The sequence below is a fragment of the Rissa tridactyla genome, chromosome 4 (genome assembly GCF_028500815.1).
Source record: "Rissa tridactyla isolate bRisTri1 chromosome 4, bRisTri1.patW.cur.20221130, whole genome shotgun sequence".
Classification (NCBI taxonomy): Eukaryota; Metazoa; Chordata; class Aves; order Charadriiformes; family Laridae; genus Rissa; species Rissa tridactyla.
Window position 1 is genome coordinate 74,689,437 of NC_071469.1, and position 21,445 is coordinate 74,710,881.

The 21,445-nt window shown below is 38.4% G+C and overlaps 2 protein-coding genes across 4 annotated transcripts in view; one reads left to right on the forward strand and one right to left on the reverse strand.

Moving 5' to 3' along the window:
* Positions 1–6,446, reverse strand: SLC7A6OS (solute carrier family 7 member 6 opposite strand). Of its 2 annotated transcripts, none has more exons than XM_054200981.1 (5): positions 6,252–6,446; positions 4,985–5,362; positions 2,475–2,672; positions 1,450–1,579; positions 1–986 (listed from the first exon to the last, which is right to left on the reverse strand). In XM_054200981.1, exons 1-5 carry the CDS (start codon positions 6,408–6,410, stop codon positions 865–867), a joined length of 987 nt encoding a protein of 328 aa, XP_054056956.1. In that variant the 5' UTR covers positions 6,411–6,446; the 3' UTR covers positions 1–864. The 2 variants fall into 2 exon arrangements, with proteins under 2 accessions (XP_054056956.1, XP_054056957.1); XM_054200982.1 differs by having other exon boundaries at positions 2,475–2,669; positions 6,252–6,445.
* The window catches only part of PRMT7 (protein arginine methyltransferase 7), a 23,178-nt gene continuing 8,178 nt past the window's right edge, over positions 6,446–21,445 (forward strand). For both annotated transcript variants that reach the window (XR_008466352.1, XM_054200972.1), the window contains exons 1-14: positions 6,446–6,504; positions 7,076–7,249; positions 8,085–8,121; positions 9,501–9,650; positions 10,880–10,988; positions 11,330–11,442; positions 12,663–12,904; positions 13,047–13,224; positions 14,377–14,504; positions 15,300–15,441; positions 15,934–16,017; positions 17,257–17,304; positions 18,500–18,589; positions 19,231–19,392. Coding sequence is in view for 1 of the 2 variants with exons in the window: in XM_054200972.1 (XP_054056947.1) it covers positions 7,155–7,249; positions 8,085–8,121; positions 9,501–9,650; positions 10,880–10,988; positions 11,330–11,442; positions 12,663–12,904; positions 13,047–13,224; positions 14,377–14,504; positions 15,300–15,441; positions 15,934–16,017; positions 17,257–17,304; positions 18,500–18,589; positions 19,231–19,392 (1,578 nt within the window). In the remaining variant the exon portion in view is untranslated. The remainder of the gene's footprint in view (positions 6,505–7,075; positions 7,250–8,084; positions 8,122–9,500; positions 9,651–10,879; positions 10,989–11,329; positions 11,443–12,662; positions 12,905–13,046; positions 13,225–14,376; positions 14,505–15,299; positions 15,442–15,933; positions 16,018–17,256; positions 17,305–18,499; positions 18,590–19,230; positions 19,393–21,445) is intronic.

The window sequence follows — 21,445 nt, forward strand, 5'->3', positions numbered from 1 at the left end:
TTAGTCAAGAACTCTTTATTTACAACTTAAATGCACACATATTGTTCTACTCCAATAGTAAAATTACTGTAGATCCAGCAATAAAATGGACAGATCAAGGCATTTCATATGCTCAAACACACCTAAAGAAGGTAACTTGAAACTTAGCAACAAACACAGTAGAAAGCACTAGGACAGAGTTCCTCTTTCCAGAACTTTCATTTGCTGTCACGGCAGACATGCTGATCTTCTTGTGAAACCTGACACACCCATCATGACAAAGAAGTGCCTCCATATATAATGTGGAGGGTACCATCAGTACAGGTACAAATGCTTAGGTATGCAGCTTTTTTTTTTTTAAAAAAAACCAGTTTCTTCAGAACCTCAGCATTACAGAATGGACAGAAAAATCTACTTTAAAGCCTACAGTATCTTTTGTTTGGAACAAAAATTTGTATTGTTAAGTGGTATACTCGCACCCATCTGTTTGATACCTACCAGCTAAGCTGGCTGCTCAGATAGTAACAGCTCAGATAGACTGTAAAAGGTTTTAGTATTTACTAGAATCTGAATCTAGTATCTAATACTCAAGCCTAGTCAGTAAGCATTAGGGTGAACCATGCTAGTCGCTGGCAGTTTCAGAAGGCCAGATAGGCAAAAATTTAGCTTAAAGCTCATCCACGTGAAGATTGGTTTCCTTCTGTTCCAGTGAGCACAGTCTTTACCAGACAGTAGTTTTCCAGGTTTTTTTGTTTGGTGGTGGTTTTTTTTTTTTTTTAGTTCAACATTCTTATGCATAGCCATTAGCAGCTGTCTGGATATTCAGTTCTACTGCAACAGTAGAATTTCATCTTCAGTATATATTTCACCTTCAAAAAAGGGCTGTTAGTCAGAATCCAAATCTTGTATCTCATCATATCCAAATTCCTGTAGAACCTCCTGTCGGTATTTGTTCCATGTTCTTCTCCTGTAACATTGGTCCTCATCACTGGAGCTCTCGTCAGACTCTAAAGAAAGAGCATCACTTTAGAGTATACTTTTTTTTTAAGTTAAACAATTAGGTTAACCAGTCTATTGTAAGCTTCTTGAGTAACACATTAACAAGTATAAAATCTGATTAACTTCTGTATTAGATGGAAGTTTGAATTGTGCCAGGAGTGCACTGGTATGGGGAGTTAAGAAAGCAAAGACAGTGTTTCACAAGTATCTGGAATCTATTCCTTCTCCAAACAAGCAATCTTTTGCAAGTGCAGCAGCCTGAAATGGAGTTCTTAATTTTGACTTTGCAAAAACACTAAGATCTCTTGTAGTTCCAAGAAAGATGATCCTTCTCTAAGCAGATTTATCCTTAAGAGCAGAGCGCTACCCCAGCAGTGCTCAGTTAGTTGCTTTTTTAGAGACGGTATGTAAAAATGGATGGGACTTAAATGTGCGCAGCGTGAAAGCAAACAATATTTATGATAGGCATACCTTTTTCTCCATCCCCATCTTCCTCAGGTAAGAATTCGTCTTCATCAGGATAATCATTACGCCAGTTATTTTCATCATTTTCATCATCTTCATCTTCATATATTTCCCTTGGAACGTCATCATTATCTACCTGCATATCAACGCAAAACATAACATTCACTATAAATACAGACACTTGGCAGAAAGCAGTTTTTCATCCCCTGATACAATACTATACAGATCATAAAGCACCAAGAGATGCTTATGTACTGGAAGCATAAGTTATTCAACAGTTGCACAGAGCAGTTGTCAGTATATTCACCATAGCACAGCAATCTGCTTTAGGTGAAAAAAAAAAAAAAAAAAAAAATCAGTGAAGTCATGCATTTAAATGTTCCAGTGCAGCATTTAAATGCCAAGGTTAATGTCTAAATAATTCCTACTCACTTCAGCAGTCATGTAATAGATCAAGAAGCAGAAAAAGTACCTTCAAGTTCCTGATATGCAAGTCTATAGATCACAGTATCTATACAATGAAAGACTGAAGTTTACATTTAACTTCCTAACTCCACAATCACTGAAGGACAATTCTATTGCAAGAAAATATCTATATATTAAGATTAAAGTCAAGTCCTCAAAATACTGAAAAAAAAATGTGTGTACTTCCCTTGCTTCTTTTTTTTATCCAACCGTATTTACAACTATATTTTAACTGCTGCCTCCTAGTCATAAATGAGATGTGAATTACTTCAAGCTTAGATTTGTGTGCCAAAATTTATTTGGCAATTTGAAGCCAGACAAATTCTTCACAGTACATGAGCACTATCCCTTTGGTTTTCATTGTCATATCATAATTTGCTTGAATCACCAGTAACCTGGAAGAACACAGGACTGGCAGTTACAAGCAGCCTAACACAGAATTCACTGAGCATACGTGTAGTATCTCAAAGGATTTTTCTTGGCATGGCAACATCTAACAATAGGACTTCAAACATGTTTATTTGTGACCTCTCTATTTAAGGAAGATTGTTTTCCCACATCCTTACCAGTTCATATTCTTCTCTATATGGCTGTACAGAAAGGATATTTTCGATCCAACCAGGGGCTGATGTTTCCGTATAGTAGATGTCATAAACGTACTCGTCTTTCTCACGGTGTTCTTTTTTACTATCTTCAGAAACATTTAAATGCTCACGGATCATCTCGACTGCATTGCAAAGAATCACATCTGGATCAGTCTTCTGCTGAGAAAAATAAATAAAAAATGCGTATTTTCACTGAAGTCGTGCAATGTTTTAGTTTAGTACAGCCAACTGCCTTTGTAGACAGTAGCCAACAGCTGGCTAAGGATGACATTCTGAAATCTTCAACCAGAACACCTTTGCATCGGACCGTTGGTATTTGGAACATTAGAACAGAAAGACACCAAAGAATTTTCCAATTAATGTAATAGAGCCAGGCAGGCCTTGTTTCAGATAGCATGAGAAAACTTCTGGGACAAGTTCATTAGAAACTATTGAAGGGGATATGACTAATCCCATCTGTTTCTGATGACATGTTGGTTCAAAAGACAAGTTTTAAGACAGCCTGTGCTTTGTAAAGCATTACACTTGCAACACTGCAGGAAAGATATGCATACAGTAGCAGTGATAACATGCAGGCAGATTACAGTATACAAAGTGTGCAGGAGAAACAATGAAAATGTGACAGATTAACAGGAAAAGGCTGACAGGCCCTACAGATACGCTTTTTATTTTGTCACTTCAACATAAACACAGAAGACATTTCTTCATGCTTTCTCCTTCCTAATGAATTATTTCCAATGTATTTGCTTTAGTGAATAGCACTTGAAGGTCTACACAGGCAGGTTTTTGCTGCCAATTTTTCTCTGCTAGAGCATTTCAGAATTTCCTGTCCGATCCACAGTGGTGTCTCCTGAGCTACTTAAGTAATTCTAAGGAACAGCTACAGACCATCCTTTCAGCCACTTCTAAATACTTGCAGAATGAAAAAGAAAGCTTGCTTACTTTAAAAACTTACTGCTAGTAAGTTCTGATGCTACCTCAGTTTCATTTCTGTTTTTCTAATCAGCAGAGTGATAGATAACTAGCAGATCTCAAATGTCTGTTTGAAATACGTGCTTAATGGAAAGTGAGAGTTCATACTGAAGTTTGATGGCAAAGTCCTGAAATAAGCCATAAGAAATGCTGGAGGATGACAGCTGGTTGGGCTGTTCCTCACCCAAGTATCTTCTTTAACGTTAAGCATTTAAGTTTTCCTCAGAGTAAAGCATCCACGTGTACTTACATACAGTGAAGGGACTACTAAAGAAAGCATACGCAGCCCTCTTACCTTCTTTTCCATATAGTTATGAGTCTCTGATAGAAAATCTTCTTAACACTCTGTAGGGGCAACCCTACATAGAAGGCAGAGCTTCTTCATACTTAAAACCATGCTAGATATTGAGCAGATATTCCTCCAACTGAAAACATACTGAATTCATAATACCAATCAAAACAGGACATAGAGGCTTACGCAGCCTGTCAAACACCTGGAGCTCTGCTAAAAACAAAATATACAATAAAACCTTATATAGGAAGTATGAGAAGGGGAGGCTCAAAACTATCTTTTCCTTCAGTGAATCTTGCCTAGAAGCAACATTCCTAGGCATCTGGGTAGATAAGAAGACACCAAATTAGATTGTTTTCTTTTCTAGGTAGAGAAGTTAATCAAAAACCACCGAGATCCAACTGACAGACGAATGTGAGAATTTATACATCAGAGCAGTGTACAGGAAAACCAGAGTGGTACAAGCCCTTCCTGTACCAGCCAACTCCACACATCTGTCTGTCTCAACAACATTATAGAATCATAGGGTTGGAAGGGACCTCTGGAGATCATCCAGTCCAACCCCCTGCCAGAGCAGGGTCACCCACAGCAGGTGGCACAGGAACGCGTCCAGGCGGGGTTGGAATGTCTCCAGAGACGGAGACTCCACCACCTCTCTGGGCAGCCTGTGCCAGGGCTCTGCCACCCTCACAGGAAAGAAGTTCCTCCTCGTGTTGAGATGGAACTTCCTATGCTCAAGGTTGTGCCCGTTACCCCTTGTCCTGTCCCTGGGCACCACTGAGAAGAGCCTGGCCCCATCTTCCTGACACCCACCCTTTAAGTGTTTATACGCGTTGATAAGGTGCCCCCTCAGCTGTCTTTTTTCCAGACTGAAAAGACCCAGGTCCCTCAGCCTTTCTTCATCAGAGAGGTGTTCCAGTCCCCTCATCACCTTGGTAGCCCTTTGCTGATCCCTCTCCAGCAGTTTCCTGTCCTTCTTGAACTGGGGAGCCCAGAACTGGACACTTAAGGATTAGCACACTTAAGGATCCTCATAAAAGTTAACTCCCTGTACAATATTGCAGCTCGCAAATCTCTAGTTAAAGCTCTTGTTAAATAGTGGAATACTTACAGTGCAAAAAAACTTACACAGCAGTCAGTTCGCCCACATGTACCAGTCAACAGTGATATCAAAGTACTTCAAGTACACTTAAGTTTGTTTGCTGACCTGTGGGTTTGCAGCAGTTACACTGGCATCTCCTACGACCTCCTCTTCCTGTTCAATATCAAACAACTGGAATTTCCCACAGCAGTCCGAACTCTTATCCATGGCACTGCTCTCCTTTTGTGAAGCATCTTCTGTTGCTTCAGAGTCCGATCTGTCGCCGTCAATCGACGCCTCACCATTTCTGACAGGTGTAACTGTTTCGGTGCAGTTAGGTCGATGGCTGGCTATCACACGGTAACGGTTTTCTTTCCTTTTCTCTTGCTTGGAAGAGCGGAGTTCCTGAATGATTCGCTGAGAGCTTCCTAAAGAGGGTCGCAGACTTTGAGCTGCTTTCTCTCGAGTGATCACTTCTTGAACGTATTTCTGAACTGGTTCATTCTGGGTAGAGGAACAAAAAGGAGGAGGACTATAATAACACCACCAACATAGTAAGTCATACGCCTTCCTGGAAGTGATTAATAACTACTATTACTAGTACTTCCTATTTGAGGACTGCAGTACAAACACTCCTAAAAACATTCAAGTAACTTCTACTACTACCTTAAGCAATACAGCTACCATAATAGTCTTTTGATATGGGGAAAAAAAGTATATAAGATATTTGTAAACTGTAAGACTACTTCAATTTTATTTTTAAGCAATATACTTTGTGGTCCAGAATAACCCTCCAAACAAAAACACATGCTTTTGAAAGACTGTGATGGTCCTAAATTTAAGGCATAATATCCTTTTCAGTCTCCTATGAGGACCAGTTCCTAAGAAATACTAGTTTTATTCAATATAAAAGGCTACGCAATGGACAGATGTTGTTAGCCTTGGAGGGCTGAGCTTCAGCACCTCAAAGAGCAGAAATTCAGGCTTCACTTACCGACTATTCTGTAGCCTATAAGCGAAGAACAGTCTATAAGCACAGAAGAGTCAGTGTTGAACCCAGCTTTTCATGGTGGTTGCTCTACCCTATGTTCCTTAACTAACAATCCTAACTAACCGCCAGCTTTGGGTGCGGGTATGCCACCAAGCAAGCGGCTGCTCAGAGAGTGGTGAAGAGAAGGCCCCCCTGCCCTTATTTATCATGACAGAATGACACCTCGCATCGAGATGCTGCTCTCCAGGACCCGCAAAGACCCGCGTGGAGCAGCGCTGTCAACCCGGAGACGGTTTGCTGCTTTCAAAAGCCCCTTCAGGAGCAAAACGATCCCCAGCAGGATCAAACCTCCCTCGCCTGCCTGAGGAGCGGCCCCGGCCTACCCCGGCGGGGCGGCAGTACCTTGGAGGACACGGTCGCCAGTAGCTTGAAGAGGCTCCTCTCCACCGGCCCGTCGCCGCCGCAGTCGGTGCGCAGCCGCTTGCAGGCCAGGAGCAGCGCCTCAGCCGGCTCTGCCCCGCCGCGCTTCCGCTTGACGCGCAGCACCGCCGCCCGCTCCATGGCGGCCACCACGCAGGGCGGGAAGGGGCGGGCCCCTCCCGGCGCGGTGCACGCCGGGAAGGTGGTGGCACGCGCGCGTGAGGCGGCCTGAGGGGTAGGTGGCAGTGACGGCCATGTCGGGGGCTGTGGAGGGGCTGCCTTGGGGCGCTGAGGGTGAGGTGGGGCCGCTTCGGGTAGGGGGTATCGAAGAGAGTTCTCGCCGTTCCCGGTCGCAGCTCCTTCCTGAGGCTGGGGGAGGTCCGGCCTGAGGCTGCTCTTGTTGACGGCCGGGCCTGTCCCAAGAGCTGCCGCTCCCCAGCGCGGCCCGGGGTCCCAGCCGGTCCCCTCGGCTCTGCCGCTGCCCAGAGTTTGCAGGTCACTCCTCAGAGAGGGCGTGGGGATCCCCTAGAGAGGGTGGTTGGCCTCCCCCGGGCCGACGTGCTTCGTCTCGGGGCAGGTGTTTTTTCTTGAGAATTTACGGGTGATTTTTTTTTTTTTTCCGGGCTGAGATCATGAGCAAGGCTGGGGGACAGATTTGAGCTTAAAACATTCTTATAGAATAAGGCAGTCATCGGTGCTTCTGTCAAGGCAGGTGTAATAGGGAAAGTATATATATGGATCTAGAGCTGAAGTGATGCATGTTGTTTTCACTGGAAGTTTTATATGTTTTTGGGTTTTTTTCACAGCCAGTTTTTTGGGTATTATACTGAAGCCAAAGCAGCAAAACTGTACTTAATACATAGATAATACAAATTGAGATTGATCATGAAGACCTTTTGTGGAAGAGCTAATCCAACTACTGGTGCGATGGAGTGGTTAGAAGAGGATGAGAACTATGACTACCATCAGGAAATTGCAAGGTATGCTAGAAAAAATAGCTTGTTGTTCCACTAAAGCTACAAAAAAGAGCAAACCCAGCTTGTTTTTCTGACAGTTTTTGGGTTTATTTCTGTAGAAGTTCAAAGGGTGTGAGATGAACAGACTGTAGAACAGTCTAAATGTTACAGTGCCCTGTGTTGTAATGGGCAGAACTGTAAATGTAGATTGTGATTGTATTCTCCAAGTAGTTTCCTTCTAAATTTTTTTTTAAACATTTTCTGAGGTACTGATCTTAATACTGGCAGTGACTAAGTTGTGGCAAAACGCATAGACTAAATTTCTTTTGAATCCCCAGTACAACAAATAATTTGTAGTTGTCTGTTCCTGTAGTAACTTTTTAAGCGCATAATATAACAACCAGAGGAGTTAGGAACATTAGATTTTGGGGTATTTTTAAGCAGCGTGACCCATGAGGAAATGGGGATCAAAGAAATTTAAATCTTGGTAACAAATGATAGACCATGATAGGATGTCGTTCATTGCCTTGTATTGCTCTGTATCAACCTGGATCTGTCCCAGCTATTATTTCACAGCTGTTTGTCCATGGGTCTATGCATTGGGTCCGTTGCTGAAGAGGGGATGTGTGCCAGCAGTTAATTAGTTCATTTATATGCTGATGACCAGATCACTGAAATGACATTATTCCTTAGATTTGTGAAACAGTTCAGATCCTCAAAGAGCACGTCAGTTATCTGTGCATTCATGGGCTATGGGGACCAGTTGCCTTATAAGAGAAAACAAAGGAGGCTATATAAGATCTGACAGTTTGTGCTTTGCAGTATGTAGTATTTTGACTGGAATCTTTCTGTACTGTAGGTCACGCTATGCAGATATGCTTCACGACAAAGACAGAGTAAGTATAAAAGGAAAAAACTTTTGGATGGTGAGAAAATACCCATTTCCTTTCTCTTGAATAGCTGTCACTGCATGATTATACAGATTTCTCTGAAAGATGAAATGATCAAATTTGTACCCTTTAAGATACCAGACCTGTTCTTAGATCAACAGGTGCCTTATACATCTAATACTAGTGTTCTGTTGTTTACTGCAGAACTTGATATTTACATTCAGTAACTGATTTTGCTCTTCTATGTTTGACATTTTTGACAGACAGAGCTCATTAGATGAAATTTCAAAGGCTGTAAATGTGAATCTAGGCTTCTTAGTTTTTATAGGAATGTAAGTAAAATCTATCTTTATTCTTTTGTGGTATTTTTAGCTCTTATTTACTGTTTAGGATTGAGAAGAAAATCGAGATGCCATATCTACAGGCATGATAAAGTCTGGAGTGAATGGTTTAAATGTTCTTTCTGCTCTAGCTATTTAGTCAACTGTTTCGTCAATAACCTTTTTAAAGACTTTTATGGTGCCTACTCTGTATGAGTCTTGAATTCATGTTGAATTGAAACATGCCAGTGGAATCAGGCATTTAATAAGGCATGTAGAGGCAGCAAGTTTTGTCTAAGTAATTAAAACAACTGTACTGGGATTACGTATTAAAAGTGTTAAATAGAATAGTTCAGAAAGTGATCCAGCAGACTTTCCAAATTTATAATGTCCAAAGATAGCATAATCTTTGGAAAGGCTTGATAAATCTTTAGGAAAGGAATGTCTTAAAATAGGCTGCTTTGGAGTAAATATAAGCATATATTTCAATATGTGTACTGTAGCTGACAGATGACGGCATTTGGTTTTTTCCCCTGTTGTTAATGCTAGTATGCTTGTAGCCCCACTTAATGGCACATGACCAAAAGCCAGTATTTACACATGTTGCTTCTCAGGTATGAATGTTTTTCAGTAGATGTATAGGGAAATCTAAATCCAAGATACTTTAGCTCTTGTGCTTTCATAGGCACTATATGAGTATTCGAGTGGTGCTGCAGGCAAAAAGTGATCAGAAAACCAGTAGTATCTCACATGGATCTTATTATCATTTGCTCTAGAAAATAAGTGGCATTTGTAAATTATACACGTGCTATAAATAGCTAACTGATCGATGACGATGTGAATATTGTGATAAAAGTTGATGTACTTGAAATGGACTAATCCCTCCAAAAACACAACCTTCTGCTGAAAATGGCTTTGGTATAGCATACAGAACTCTAGGCCTTTTTCTAATTATAAACTCACAGTCGGAGAATGCAAGATGTCTGCACAAAAACTCAAAGTGTAAATGGATAAAAGGATGCTGATCTTTTTTCTTTTTTTTTTTTTTTTTTTCCTTCTCCACAGAATGTGAAATATTACCAAGGTATTCGTGCTGCAGTGAGCAGAGTAAAAGAAAGAGGTGAGAAAGCAATTGTTCTAGATATAGGGACTGGCACAGGACTCCTGTCAATGATGGCAGCTTCAGCAGGTGCAGATTTCTGCTATGCAGTTGAGGTAAGCATTTGTCACAGGTTGCGCATACCTCCGCATGCGTGTTCATAGCCTCTTTTTAGAGCTTCAGTGCAGCTGTTCTGTTTGCATTATCAGTGGAGTGCATGCATTGGCTATTTTGTATTGTGGCCTCTGAAGTGCAAGCTTGATACTTTTATGCATCACAAACACTTAGGTCTTACAAAAATATAGTTAAAAGTTATACTACGTTTTTCATTTTTGGGACAATTTCTGTAAATGTGCAGATTAAAATTACTAAGTCAAGTTTTGTAGTGTTCTGTTTTCGCTACTTGTCAAAACTCAAGTGTAATACGGAAAACTGTAACCAAGTTTTTGAAAAATGTGTGTATTCTCTAACCATTTTGCTGATCACCATAAATTTAATCTCTTGGTGGTGGGTTCTCAGACTACTTAATCCTAACATGGACCACATCATAATGAAGAGACTGTCTCGTAAACTGATTTTTCCATCTCTTCGTGATTGGATAGAGCACCTCTCTCTTTTATCGGCAGTTAAGAAATATCCTGATGGTCATTAGCAGCCATTACTTACATTAAGGATAATAACAGAAACATTTTAGCCAGTTTAGCTTTTTTTAATGCATTTGAAGAAACAATGAGAAGAGCCATTTGTATGAGGGTCATAGTTGAAAGGGTGCTGTGTGATTTTTTTATCCAAGTAAAAATCTATATTTTTTTTTTAATCTAGGATTTCATCCTGTGATTTTTCAGGGACAGTCCTCTTTCATGTAGACACAGGAAACAAAAATTCTCTTCACAGTTATGCTGTTAGTAAAAGCAGATTTTTGGCATACTTCAGTTACTATTTCAGTGCTGATTGTTTTGGGTTCTTTATTTATTAATTCATTTATTTTATGTCTTGAGCACGTATAAGTCTCTTGGGGGCTCTTGATGCATACATATCTTTATTTTTAAAAATAAGTTGTTTACATGCTAAAATATTCTTAATGTGTATTTTTGTCTTTCAAAAGTTAAATTGGAGTAGCTTTTGGAGACAGATGATACTCAGTTTGTAACAGTGACATTGGAGCTCTATGAACTTTTGAAGTGAGGCTTGCTGTCTTGTTTCATGGTTGTGAACTTCAAACATAGGAAAAGATACAGATGTTAAATTTTTGCAGGACTAAATATATTGTATTTTGTGGTGTTGTCCTTTCATTTTTGAAAGCTAACGTTAGCTTACCAGTCCTTTGTGCTCTTGATATTGACAGGTTTTCAAGCCCATGGCTAATGCTGCTGTGAAGATAGTGGAGAAAAATGGTTTTCGTGACAAGATCAAGGTAATCAACAAACACTCCACTGAAGTCACAGTTGGACCAGGTGAGAAAAATAGGCTAGGATTAAAAAAATGGGCAAGTACCTCAAAACCAGGAAGAAATATGTCTTATTCTTATTTTCTATGTGTTTTTTAATTAAACAAGCAAATCCCTTACTCTCTAGAAAGTAACACTGTAAATTTACTGCAAAAGGAAGTGTTATAATACTATTTCAGTAGCCATTTGTATTTTATAGTAAACTTCTAAAGGAAAATAATTTGCAATTTTCAGCAGGTTCTCTAACAGGAATAAGTTGGCTTTTTCTAATTACTTGTGTTTTCAGGATAGCATCTTGAAAGACTTACATAGTGTCTTCATATTACAATATTAAATTGTGTCTTTTAGATGGAGATATGCAATGTCGTGCAAACATCTTGGTAACAGAATTATTTGATACAGAGCTGATAGGAGAAGGAGCTTTACCAACTTATGAGCATGCACACAAGTATCTTGTACAGGTAAAAAAACCCAGAAATTGATAGTGTGTCACATTTATCCTTAGAGGAACTCTTCTGTCTTTTTTGGAGTAGGGTAGAGATTATACTTGATTTAGGCTTCTTGTATCATTTGTAAGTACACCATCAGCTGTGCAAATTTCTTATTCAGTGAATAATTTACTAGATTCATTTCTAGAATAAAGCTATTGGAGTTCATATTGTAAATCACAGGCTCTGAAATTACACTTAGTTGCTTCGTGTTAAAACCAGTAACTTGCTGGTTAACAAATAGCTTTCAGAAAGGCATCCAGTTTGATCTGGATCTGTAGTAGTTTGTTTCAAGGTGTTTTAAAAAATGAAATTCTCCTAACTTTGATGGGCTTCATCTCCCAGGCATTGGTTCGTTTTTGTGGGGGTTTTTTGCCTAAGGAGCTCTTGCTACTCCGCGTGCTTTTTGGCTGTGGAAATACTTCAAACACTGTAGTCAGATTAATATGCATTTTTTTTGACACATAATCTATAGGTATAATTTTAGGGCTTTCTCTTTTACCTTTTCTAATTTTTTCCTTTAATTAAAATGTGGATTGCAAAACTTTATTTAGGTTTCATTTCACCAGTTTTACATACAAAAACAATAGCACTCCATAACTTTTTACTGCTGCCCATGTACAACTCTAGATTGTAATTGGTCTTTTTTGTAAAAGCATTGTTTTTGGACTTCACAGTAAAGTCTTAGTTCACAGTGGGGTTTTTTAGAACAACTTACATATTCTCTAATCTTTAATCATGGATAAAAAGTTGTCAATGTGTGAATATTTGAGCCATTATTTTTCTTATTTAGTCATTGCAATCAAAAACTATTTAAATCTTGATAGCTTAGTAGTTATCTGCCTTGAGAAGCTCACGTTAGATCTCTTATTTCAGAATGAGAATGGAAATGCAAGTTTAACTGAGGCTAGTAAACTGATAGTGTTACATGGTTACTAAAGTCATCTGGCCTTGCTGAACCACACTGAGCAGCATAGATTCATGTATGGTATTTCACAGATAGGGAGACAAAGAGAAATTGCTCTGATGTTACAGAAGTCTGAAATAATTTGCGTTTAAGATTTGAAAGCTCCCGAAGCTTTCAAAGTTCCAGCTTTTCTTTAAATTGGTTCACATTTCAATTGATTTAATTCTCACACGTGTTAATAAGTCAAACTTGTTTAATGCATTTACCCTTTGTTTTGAACACTCAGGAAGGATGTGAGGCAGTGCCTCACAGGGCAACAGTGTATGTCCAGTTAGTGGAATCCAAAAGAATGTGGTCCTGGAACAAACTGTTTCCCGTTCATGTTGAAGCAGAGGATGGTGAAAAAATTATTGTCTCCCCTTCAGAAATGGAGGACTGTCCAGGTGTTCCTTCTGTTTGTGACATCCAACTGAACCAGATGCCTTCAAGTGACTTCGCTATCCTTAGTGATGTGGTGACAATGTTCAGGTAAGGTAGGCATTGTTTTGTTCAAACCAAAATTTTCCTGTTATGCCTTTCATGTAAGTTATGTATTTAGCTTGGGAAACTATTGAGAATTTCTGAAGAATGCTGAACTATTTCTTTTTACAATTTTCATGCTTCTCTGTAGTGTGGATTTCAGTAAGCCAGTAAGGAGTGCCTCTACCTCCTATAGAGTGCAGCTGGAGCCTGTAAAATCTGGCAAGGCACAAATCGTACTTTCCTGGTGGGATATTGACATGGACCCCTCTGGGATGATAAATTGCACAATGGCTCCATACTGGGTAAAATCCACTTCTGCTTTCCAGGTAAAATACTCAGCCTTCAGATACCATCATTAGATGACTATCAGTAATTATTTTGAGTAAAGTCCATACTGGGAGTTTAGCAAAGTTCCTGTAAAGTTTAAGGGACATCCGCTTGATGTTTTATGTATTAGAAGGTGCTAAATAAGCAAGTCATAGAAATGTTAACTACAGTATGTACCTGGTTTAGGTTTTCTTTAATATAAAACTTCAACGTAAGCTTTAACGTAAAGGTTAAAAACTGAAGCTTCCAGATATTTTCTGTCTTCCAGATATTTTTATTTTATTTCTTTTACTTTCAAGAAATAAAAAAAAAAAGATTTCCACATATTTTTCCTTAACTGGTCTCTATCCCTTGTCAAAATATTAGTCTGTGGTTTGCTTCCGTGTAGTTCTGCTATTAAATTTCCAAATAAGTGTTAAGTTTATGGTAATGTATTTATACTCCCATAAAAAAGGCTGGTGTGGGAAAATGGTGGGTTGATACTGGATAATTAGAGGAACAGGAGATTGCTATTAGATCAGGTTGCTGTGTTTCTGTATAAATGTATTTGCTAGTAGGATGAACTTAGTCAAAAGGAAGCTTCAAAATGATTGTTTGCACTTACTGTGTTTTAGAATAAAATTTGAAACTGTCAAGCTTCAGGGCATTCAGTCAGCTTGGAATGGCCGATCAGCTTGCAATATTTATGATGCAAAAAAAAAGGTTTTTGAAACACAAGGTAGTTGTGCTGTCATATCAGAGTAACACTAAGTGACCTCATTTGATGCGTGAGGCTCCAACCACTGGTCACTGTCACCAATTCAGTACTGGTTTCTAACATAAGTGAACTATAGAGGTGAAACAGCATCAATAAATGCAAAGTGTATTTTGGATTTATTTTTCATTTGATTAAAATACAAGCTTAGCTAGTCAACAAGCCAGTAGTCTCAGGCATTTTCTATTGTAAGAAATCTATATAAAATACGTTTATTCAATATGTGGTATTGGTCTTTATTCAGCCTTGCTAACATGAACAAGATTCTTTCAACCAGTCGTACATCAGTGCTTCAGAGTTGTGACCATTCTTACTAATTGATTTCCTGCTATTTGTTTACTTTCCATTTACTACTTATGAGTTACTTCCTAAGCTGTTGTTTATCAACCCTTTTCAGTGGAGAGATCACTGGATGCAGTGTGTATATTTTCTTCCAAATGAGGAGCCAGTCCTTCAGGGTGAGAAGGTGTACCTGACTGCCTGTCGTGACGAGTACTCTGTGTGGTACAAGCTGCAGAAAGCCAGGTAACGATACATGTGTGTGAAAAAGGGTGGTATTTTACTCCAAGCTCAAGTATTTGCTGATCTTAGAGCAGCTATTTTGTAGAAGAGCAAGATAAGAACCTAAAGACTAGAAAATTATTAAAAGACACTTCATGGGCAACGCACAGGTGAAAAAAACACATTATGCATAAAAACATAGTTGAGGCTTCGACTGCAGGCTCCTGCCTTATACATGGTGGCATTCTGTGACAGAGAAACAAAAATTACTCATGGTTGGTTCCTGGAAATCCTAAAAATACAGCTCAGCTGAGCTGTCATATGGGTAAAGGCTGTCTCCGTTTTCTGTTTTTCCTAGTCAGCACTGTCTTTTTGAGATTAATGCCTTTTGCTGAAATTAAAAGAAGCTTAATCATGTTGGTTGTAATGACTATAACAGCTAACATTTTAAAAAATCAGTCTCAGCTTTAAGAGTTAATGTCTTAATTTTATGCGCCTTTTTTACTTACGAAGCCAAACGAGTATCTTTTTTTTCCTAGAAGATCAAAACCTGAAATACCTAACCATCACAATTAGTGGGAAAGTTTGGGGGAGTTCTTGGTTTTATCTTTTAAAAAAGGTGAAAATTGGCCCTTTCTCTTCTTTTCATTTGGAAATACAAATCTACAAAAATGTACCTGGAGAACTATTAAATTTGAACAAGTAACAGTGGAGTCCATATGCGTTAATGTGCGTACTAGCTAAAATGCATAAATGTACCTCTTTGTGAAAACATGTTACTGATACTGTAGTTAATACGTCATTAAAATTTTTTTCCAGAGGTGAAGAGGAGAATAAAGCAGCTGTTCGTGTTGAGAGTCCTGTTTGTAGATGTCAGGCTCATCTTCTTTGGAATAGACCACGCTTTGGGCAATTAAATGATCAGAACCGAACACGCCAATACATCAAGTCTTTGACGAAAGTGAGTGCATGTTGCCTGTAGGTTTTTTGGCCACTGTGATAGATGCGTGTATTGTTTTAATTGCATATTTATTTATGGAATTTGTTTTTCTCTTGCTAAGGGGCTTTGCTCACAAAGTATATATTATTTACATCAGGAGTTGTAAATTGTATTTTGTTGTGAAAACTTTGGTATTACTTTTTTTAAATTGTAAGCAGCCATTTTTGTGTAGGAATTTGTAGTAGCTCTGTGTATTTGTTAGAAGGAGTGTTGGTAGTTGAATAAAGACAATACATTCTTGTGCAAACTTTTTCTGACTTAAAACAATAGGATTACATTAATATTTCTTGCACTGTTCTGTTTTGCTTGAAGTGGTTGTATTAATCACTGTGTTTTCCAGTCATTATTGGATATGAAAGTGTATAAAGAGGGAAAATACACCACGAAAATGTCTAGAATTTGAAAAATTTTTCATCTGGAATAGGAATAACAATGACTATTTATTTTGTGTAGGTTCTGAAAACAGATAGTGTTTGCCTTTGTATCAGTGATGGCAGTCTGCTGCCTGTGCTGGCTCACTATCTTGGAGCAAAGCAGGTACAGTACTTCCTGTTTTTCTGATCTTTGCATTTTAGCTTGGTATTTTTAGTTCTCTCATGTAGTTCAGCATTTCCAGCCCATTATTTAATTATTTCCAGTGCCTCTTCAGTGACAAGTGAGAAAGAGGCTCCCATTGTGTTGCAGTGCAGGTTAAATTCATCTCTGATCAAGCTGAAGTATAGGGAGATAATAATTACCAGTTTTGATGTTTATCAGTGTGTAGCACTGAATGAAAGTGGTGTTCCTCATTCTCCGCTGATTCCTCTTTGCCATCTTGTATCTTGGTGCTTTTGGAAATACTCTTTCTACTGACCTAAATGTCTGGCAATTTTTTTTCTCTTCTTTTATGTTTGCAATTACATAATTACATTTACTATCTAGTCTGAAGTGGAAGGTCTGTAACAGCAAGATAGGAAGCAGTAAGAATAACGAGTCTGGGTGTAAATGAGAGCTGCCTGGCTGTCTCACTTACATATATAACTTACTTGAAGTGTTCTCTCATAGGGCTCTTCAAACTAAAGTCTATTATAGTTGAATTCAATGTCTGGGAATGTGTAATGTAATATAATCCTGAGGAAGATGCTAGGCAGTTCATAGAAATAAATAACCATGCTGAGTTAAACCAGTGATCATTGGCCCCTGTATTTTTGTCTTTAGTAGTGACTAATCACAGATGACTACTGAGGAGAAAGGAGATGAATAGGGCAGAGATTTCTGTAATACTTTCCTAGCCCTATGGTAGCCTGTTGCCTAACTATTTACCAATTTTGAATAAAACCTATTTTATTTTTCGTACTTCAGAAGGCTGGTGTGCTGCATTGCACATCTGAGCTCTTTCCAGCTGATACAGTCAGATCGTGTTAAACAATGCCTACAAGGACTACGCACTACTGGAAATTGATTCAGCACACTGGCTTGCATTTGTTCATGAGTAAATATATGCCTAGAGCAAATGTTAATATACCATGTGCATCTTAAAAACGGAAAATAAATATTTGCATTCTGTTGGGTTTTTTCTTGTATGTCTGTGAAAACAGCATTATTTAGCCTTTAGCTATTGGGGGTATTTCTGTTGTTGTTAAAAAGGTACATGACGGTGAGCTGTGGAATAGGTGCATGGTTCTTATGAACTATGTTCACTCAAGCATCAAAATAGTTCCTTCATTGTTCATTTACATATTCTTCTAATTAAAAATTATAAAGCTAGTTTGACTAACTGTTGTGTATTTTCTTTAGGTGTTTACATTAGAAAACTCTGCTGTGTCCCGTTCTGTCATGGAAAAAGTGAGTATTCAGTTTTCTATTAAAAGCAGTAAATGAACTCAGGGCATTTCTAAGGCCAGAGCTGATGCTCTTGATTGTCCTTGCATCATTTGCTTGGAGGTTAAATCAGTTTAATGAATGTACTTGATTGTACAGTTTGACAAGACTCTTGGAGGTGGGATATGTCGGGGAGGGCGGGGAGGAGTTCTTATTTTTTTCCTGGTATTTGTACAGGGCTTTATGCAGATTCTTGGAGGAATAAATCCCATTGGAGATATATCCAATCTCGTAGCATTACCCACAAGCCGAATAGGCCACCGGGGAAGTTGAGCAGAGGGAATTACGGTTGCCAGTGCTTGATCTCTCCTTGGCAGTTGCTTGCCTGCTTGAGGTGCTGCTCTGATGCCTTATTGTGTTGGTGATGGCAAAGCTATCTGTTTTTGAGGATTAGTGGAATGTGAGAGCATCCCATTGCTTGCACCAGTCTTACCAGGAAAGTGGCATCTAGCAGTTCTGTCTTCCAGCTGAGACAAGTTGGGAATGCCTGCTCTGCTGTTTGGCTCTTAGGAGACAGTAGGCAGTGGGTCTTAACTGCAAAGCATGTTTCAGCTGCTTTCTTGGGGTAGAGCACAGAAGGCCCTGCCAGTGGAGTGGAGGCTGTTCAGGAAAGGGAGCTAATCTCTAAGGAGTGACTGGAAGCTTCCTGAAGTCATCGTTGGGCTGTGTCTGTTTTAGTTGGCAGTGTATTATTTAAAAGAGGTCTGTCTCAGCCTGTGGCTTAGGAGTACAACAACATAAACAGTAGGCACATTAAGATGCAAACCTGGTCTCAAACAGAAGCCAAATATACCGTGTATTTGTAGTTGAAGTAATTTTTATCTTTCTTGACCATCCTTCCCATATGCTTCAAAGTTCTAATGAATGAAGGTGAGACAACTTTTGTGTTATCTGCCTTTTTATATACTTAAATGAAGGAATATATAGGGCACGTGCTTTAGTTCACTAGGTGTGACATGTTGGCTCTAAGTGTATGTACCCTTCAAGAACAGACTTGTGTCATCCCAATGAGTTATGGTAGGCAGTCTTTTAAAAATTTCTTTTGGCTATTGGTTTCTTTTTTGTTTATTTTCAACAAAATTGTTATTTTGGTGTGGGTTTGAGTCTCAAACGTAGCTTTTGATAAAGATAGTATGCTACTTTCTTTTTTTTTTTAAAGTTTTTTAAAGCAAATAATCTTGAAGATAAAATTAAAATAATAGAAGCACGTCCTGAGTTGCTGACGTCATCTCATTTGGAAGATAAAAAGGTATGTTACGGTTGTCCAGTACTGAATTTCGGTGGTGTGGTGGGGAGCAGAAGGTGAAAATAGATCTTACTTTCCTACTGTGCTACTGTAACCACAATGAATCCCATTATATCCCAGTTCATATAAAATGTAATGAGTAGATGGTTCAGACGTTGTCCCACTAAAACTAAATGAGACGAGAGACTGTGGGAGGGTTTTCACTTTGTTTTTGAAAGGGTATGACTTTCCCTTGCTAATCTACACCAGTTGTTAAGGCAGGTAAACTGGTTTAACTGCATATGTGCTACTAGGCTGGAGCTCTTCTTTCTCAAGCCACTCAGAAGATTGCAGTCTATATTTGGACCTACTAACATCCTTAAATTAAAAATTTCAAGGTTCTATTACTCTCACTACAAAGCTTTTCAACCTAAAACTGCATATTTTCCATCAGACTTTGTTGCAGGAAAATTCATTTGCTAACTAAAAACACAAAAAGATGTCTGCCATGCGGTAATTAAATTCTTATTGAGCAGTAGAAGTTTTTATCTAGATGACTTCACTTGCTGTATTGCCTTGTCGACTATTGAAGATGTAAACAGCCTGTACCGTTAAGTTGTTATTCTTTATTATAATGCTTTTTATCTCCTCCTTTCTTTGCCAAGATTTCTGTCCTTGTAGGAGAGCCGTTTTTTACTACAAGTTTGTTGCCGTGGCATAACCTGTATTTCTGGTATGCTAGGACAGCTGTGGCCAGTCACCTTACCAGCAATGTCACTGTCCTACCTCAGTCTGCTTCATTGCATATGATGATTGTGGAGTTTCAGGTGAGACTGCGTAGAGCTATCCATTTGATATTTACTTTTCCAGGATTTTTTAACAAGCTTCTCTCATCTTAATACTACAATACGTTTTGCACTTACCACCTGAGGAAAGAATATTTGACATCCTGAAGATGAGTTTTGCTATTTCAGCTATCTCTTGTCAGAAAATTAACTCGGCTAAATTTACCATTTTAAATGAAAGAGCCAAATGTTTTAATATATTTGTCTAGATCAGAGAGAGATTGCTGAAGCATGTAAGAATTGTAGTTATTTATAAAATTCGATATTCTGCAAAATACCAGTTTTTAAAATGATGCTTTATAAGACTGTAGGCAGGATTCATAATTGCATGTTCTTTTTTTTTAACCACTTAAAGCTTTGCACAGTTTGAAGTTTGAGCACAATAGGGGTCACATCTTAAAAATACTTTGAAAAGTCATCTTTCAGAAATTGTACAAAGATATAAACTTTTTTTGCAGTTATTAAAGACTTGGTCAGTAAAGATTGTGAAGAGTTTACGTACAATGGCAATGGAAATTAAATAAGTACTTTCATAATTAATATGCAAAGTTTTTGTCCAGTAGCTTAAATGAAGGAACTCTTTAGTTTGAAACTGTGTAACTAAAATATACATGTGTATAAATTAAAATAAAATGCTTATAATCTAATGGATTTTCACATAAACGTAACCTTCAGTTTATCTGTTAAAATTGCCAGGTCTTTGTTGCCTCTTTTCTTCCCACTGTCTGGTTCACCAGTTGTGTAGTTTTGTGTCTGAGTGTTCTCTCCCTTAAGAGTTTCCTTATTCGAATGCTCTTTAACCTTGTTCTCCTATTTCCCTCTTTGATTTGTGTATGTGAAAATATGTACGTTCTCTTTCCCTCGGGGACTAATCGACTGTGCTGCATGTTTTTACATACCTTTCTGATTTCTGCAAAAATGTAGAGAATTGAAATATATACCGAGTAAATAGTGTAAATCTGAATCTTCTAATAGGAAGCAGATGTTTAAGACTAATGAACCGTAATCAGATTGAAATAAGCAGTTAATTTTAATTCCATGCTGTTTTATCTAGAGGATTTACTTCCCTAGAACTCAAAGCATTTTCTAAGGAAGTTAGCATTATTCTCCTCATGTTCTGGCTGAAGAAACTGAAGCATGCAGAGTGATGACCTAAGATTATTCAGCAATCTAGTAGCAGAACATAGGGTAACATTCATGTCACCTGAACCTCAGTTTACCCTTTTATGTACAGGGTTGTTTTCAGAGATGATTCCACATAGCTGTTTTGGTAAAACATTTAACTTTTGTTTCATTGCATTAAGCTATTCCAAAGGCTATTGCTTTACTTTTACCTTTTCTTCTTTGTTCAGTGGTGAATATAGACTCAAAGCCTAAAGTCTGTGGGATTTTTAAAATAAGTTCTGCATTTATCGGTTCTTGATTAGACAGAAGGAATAGACATAATGTTGTAAAGTATTCGGCACAACTGGCTCTGTAGGCTATTCAGTCTTGTCAGAATAGGGATATGTCATCACAGTTAAACAGTTAGCAAAAGCTGGATCTAGGAGAAAGAATTTTATGAAATTACTTTAGTTATAAACTTGTTTAGTCCATAATTGCATTTAGGGAGCAGGGTGCTACCTGTCTGATTTGATAGTTCTATCAGGTATGCCATTCAGAGATTCTTTGTAGTCACTCTAATTCATGCTGTGTTCAGACACGAATTATGACAGCATTTATTTAAATTTGTGGTAGTCCTGCTGCCATCTTGTAAAGCAGGAACTTCTGAGGTCGCTAAGTGCGACAATGAAGAGGCACTAACATGTATGTATCCACAGCTAGTGAATGTTCCTGTTCTATTAAGAAACCATTAATGCAGTCTAAGAAAACATGAAAGTTGGACTGAATCATTGTCTGCCCAGTGAGAGGCATAGTATGAAGTGCCTAAAATGATTTTACTAATCTTTGGAGTGCTAAAGGGAAGTATGGTAGTCCAATAGGCTGTAAGATGTTTGATGCAATTGGGAGCACTTAACCTGTGCTGGGTACTGGA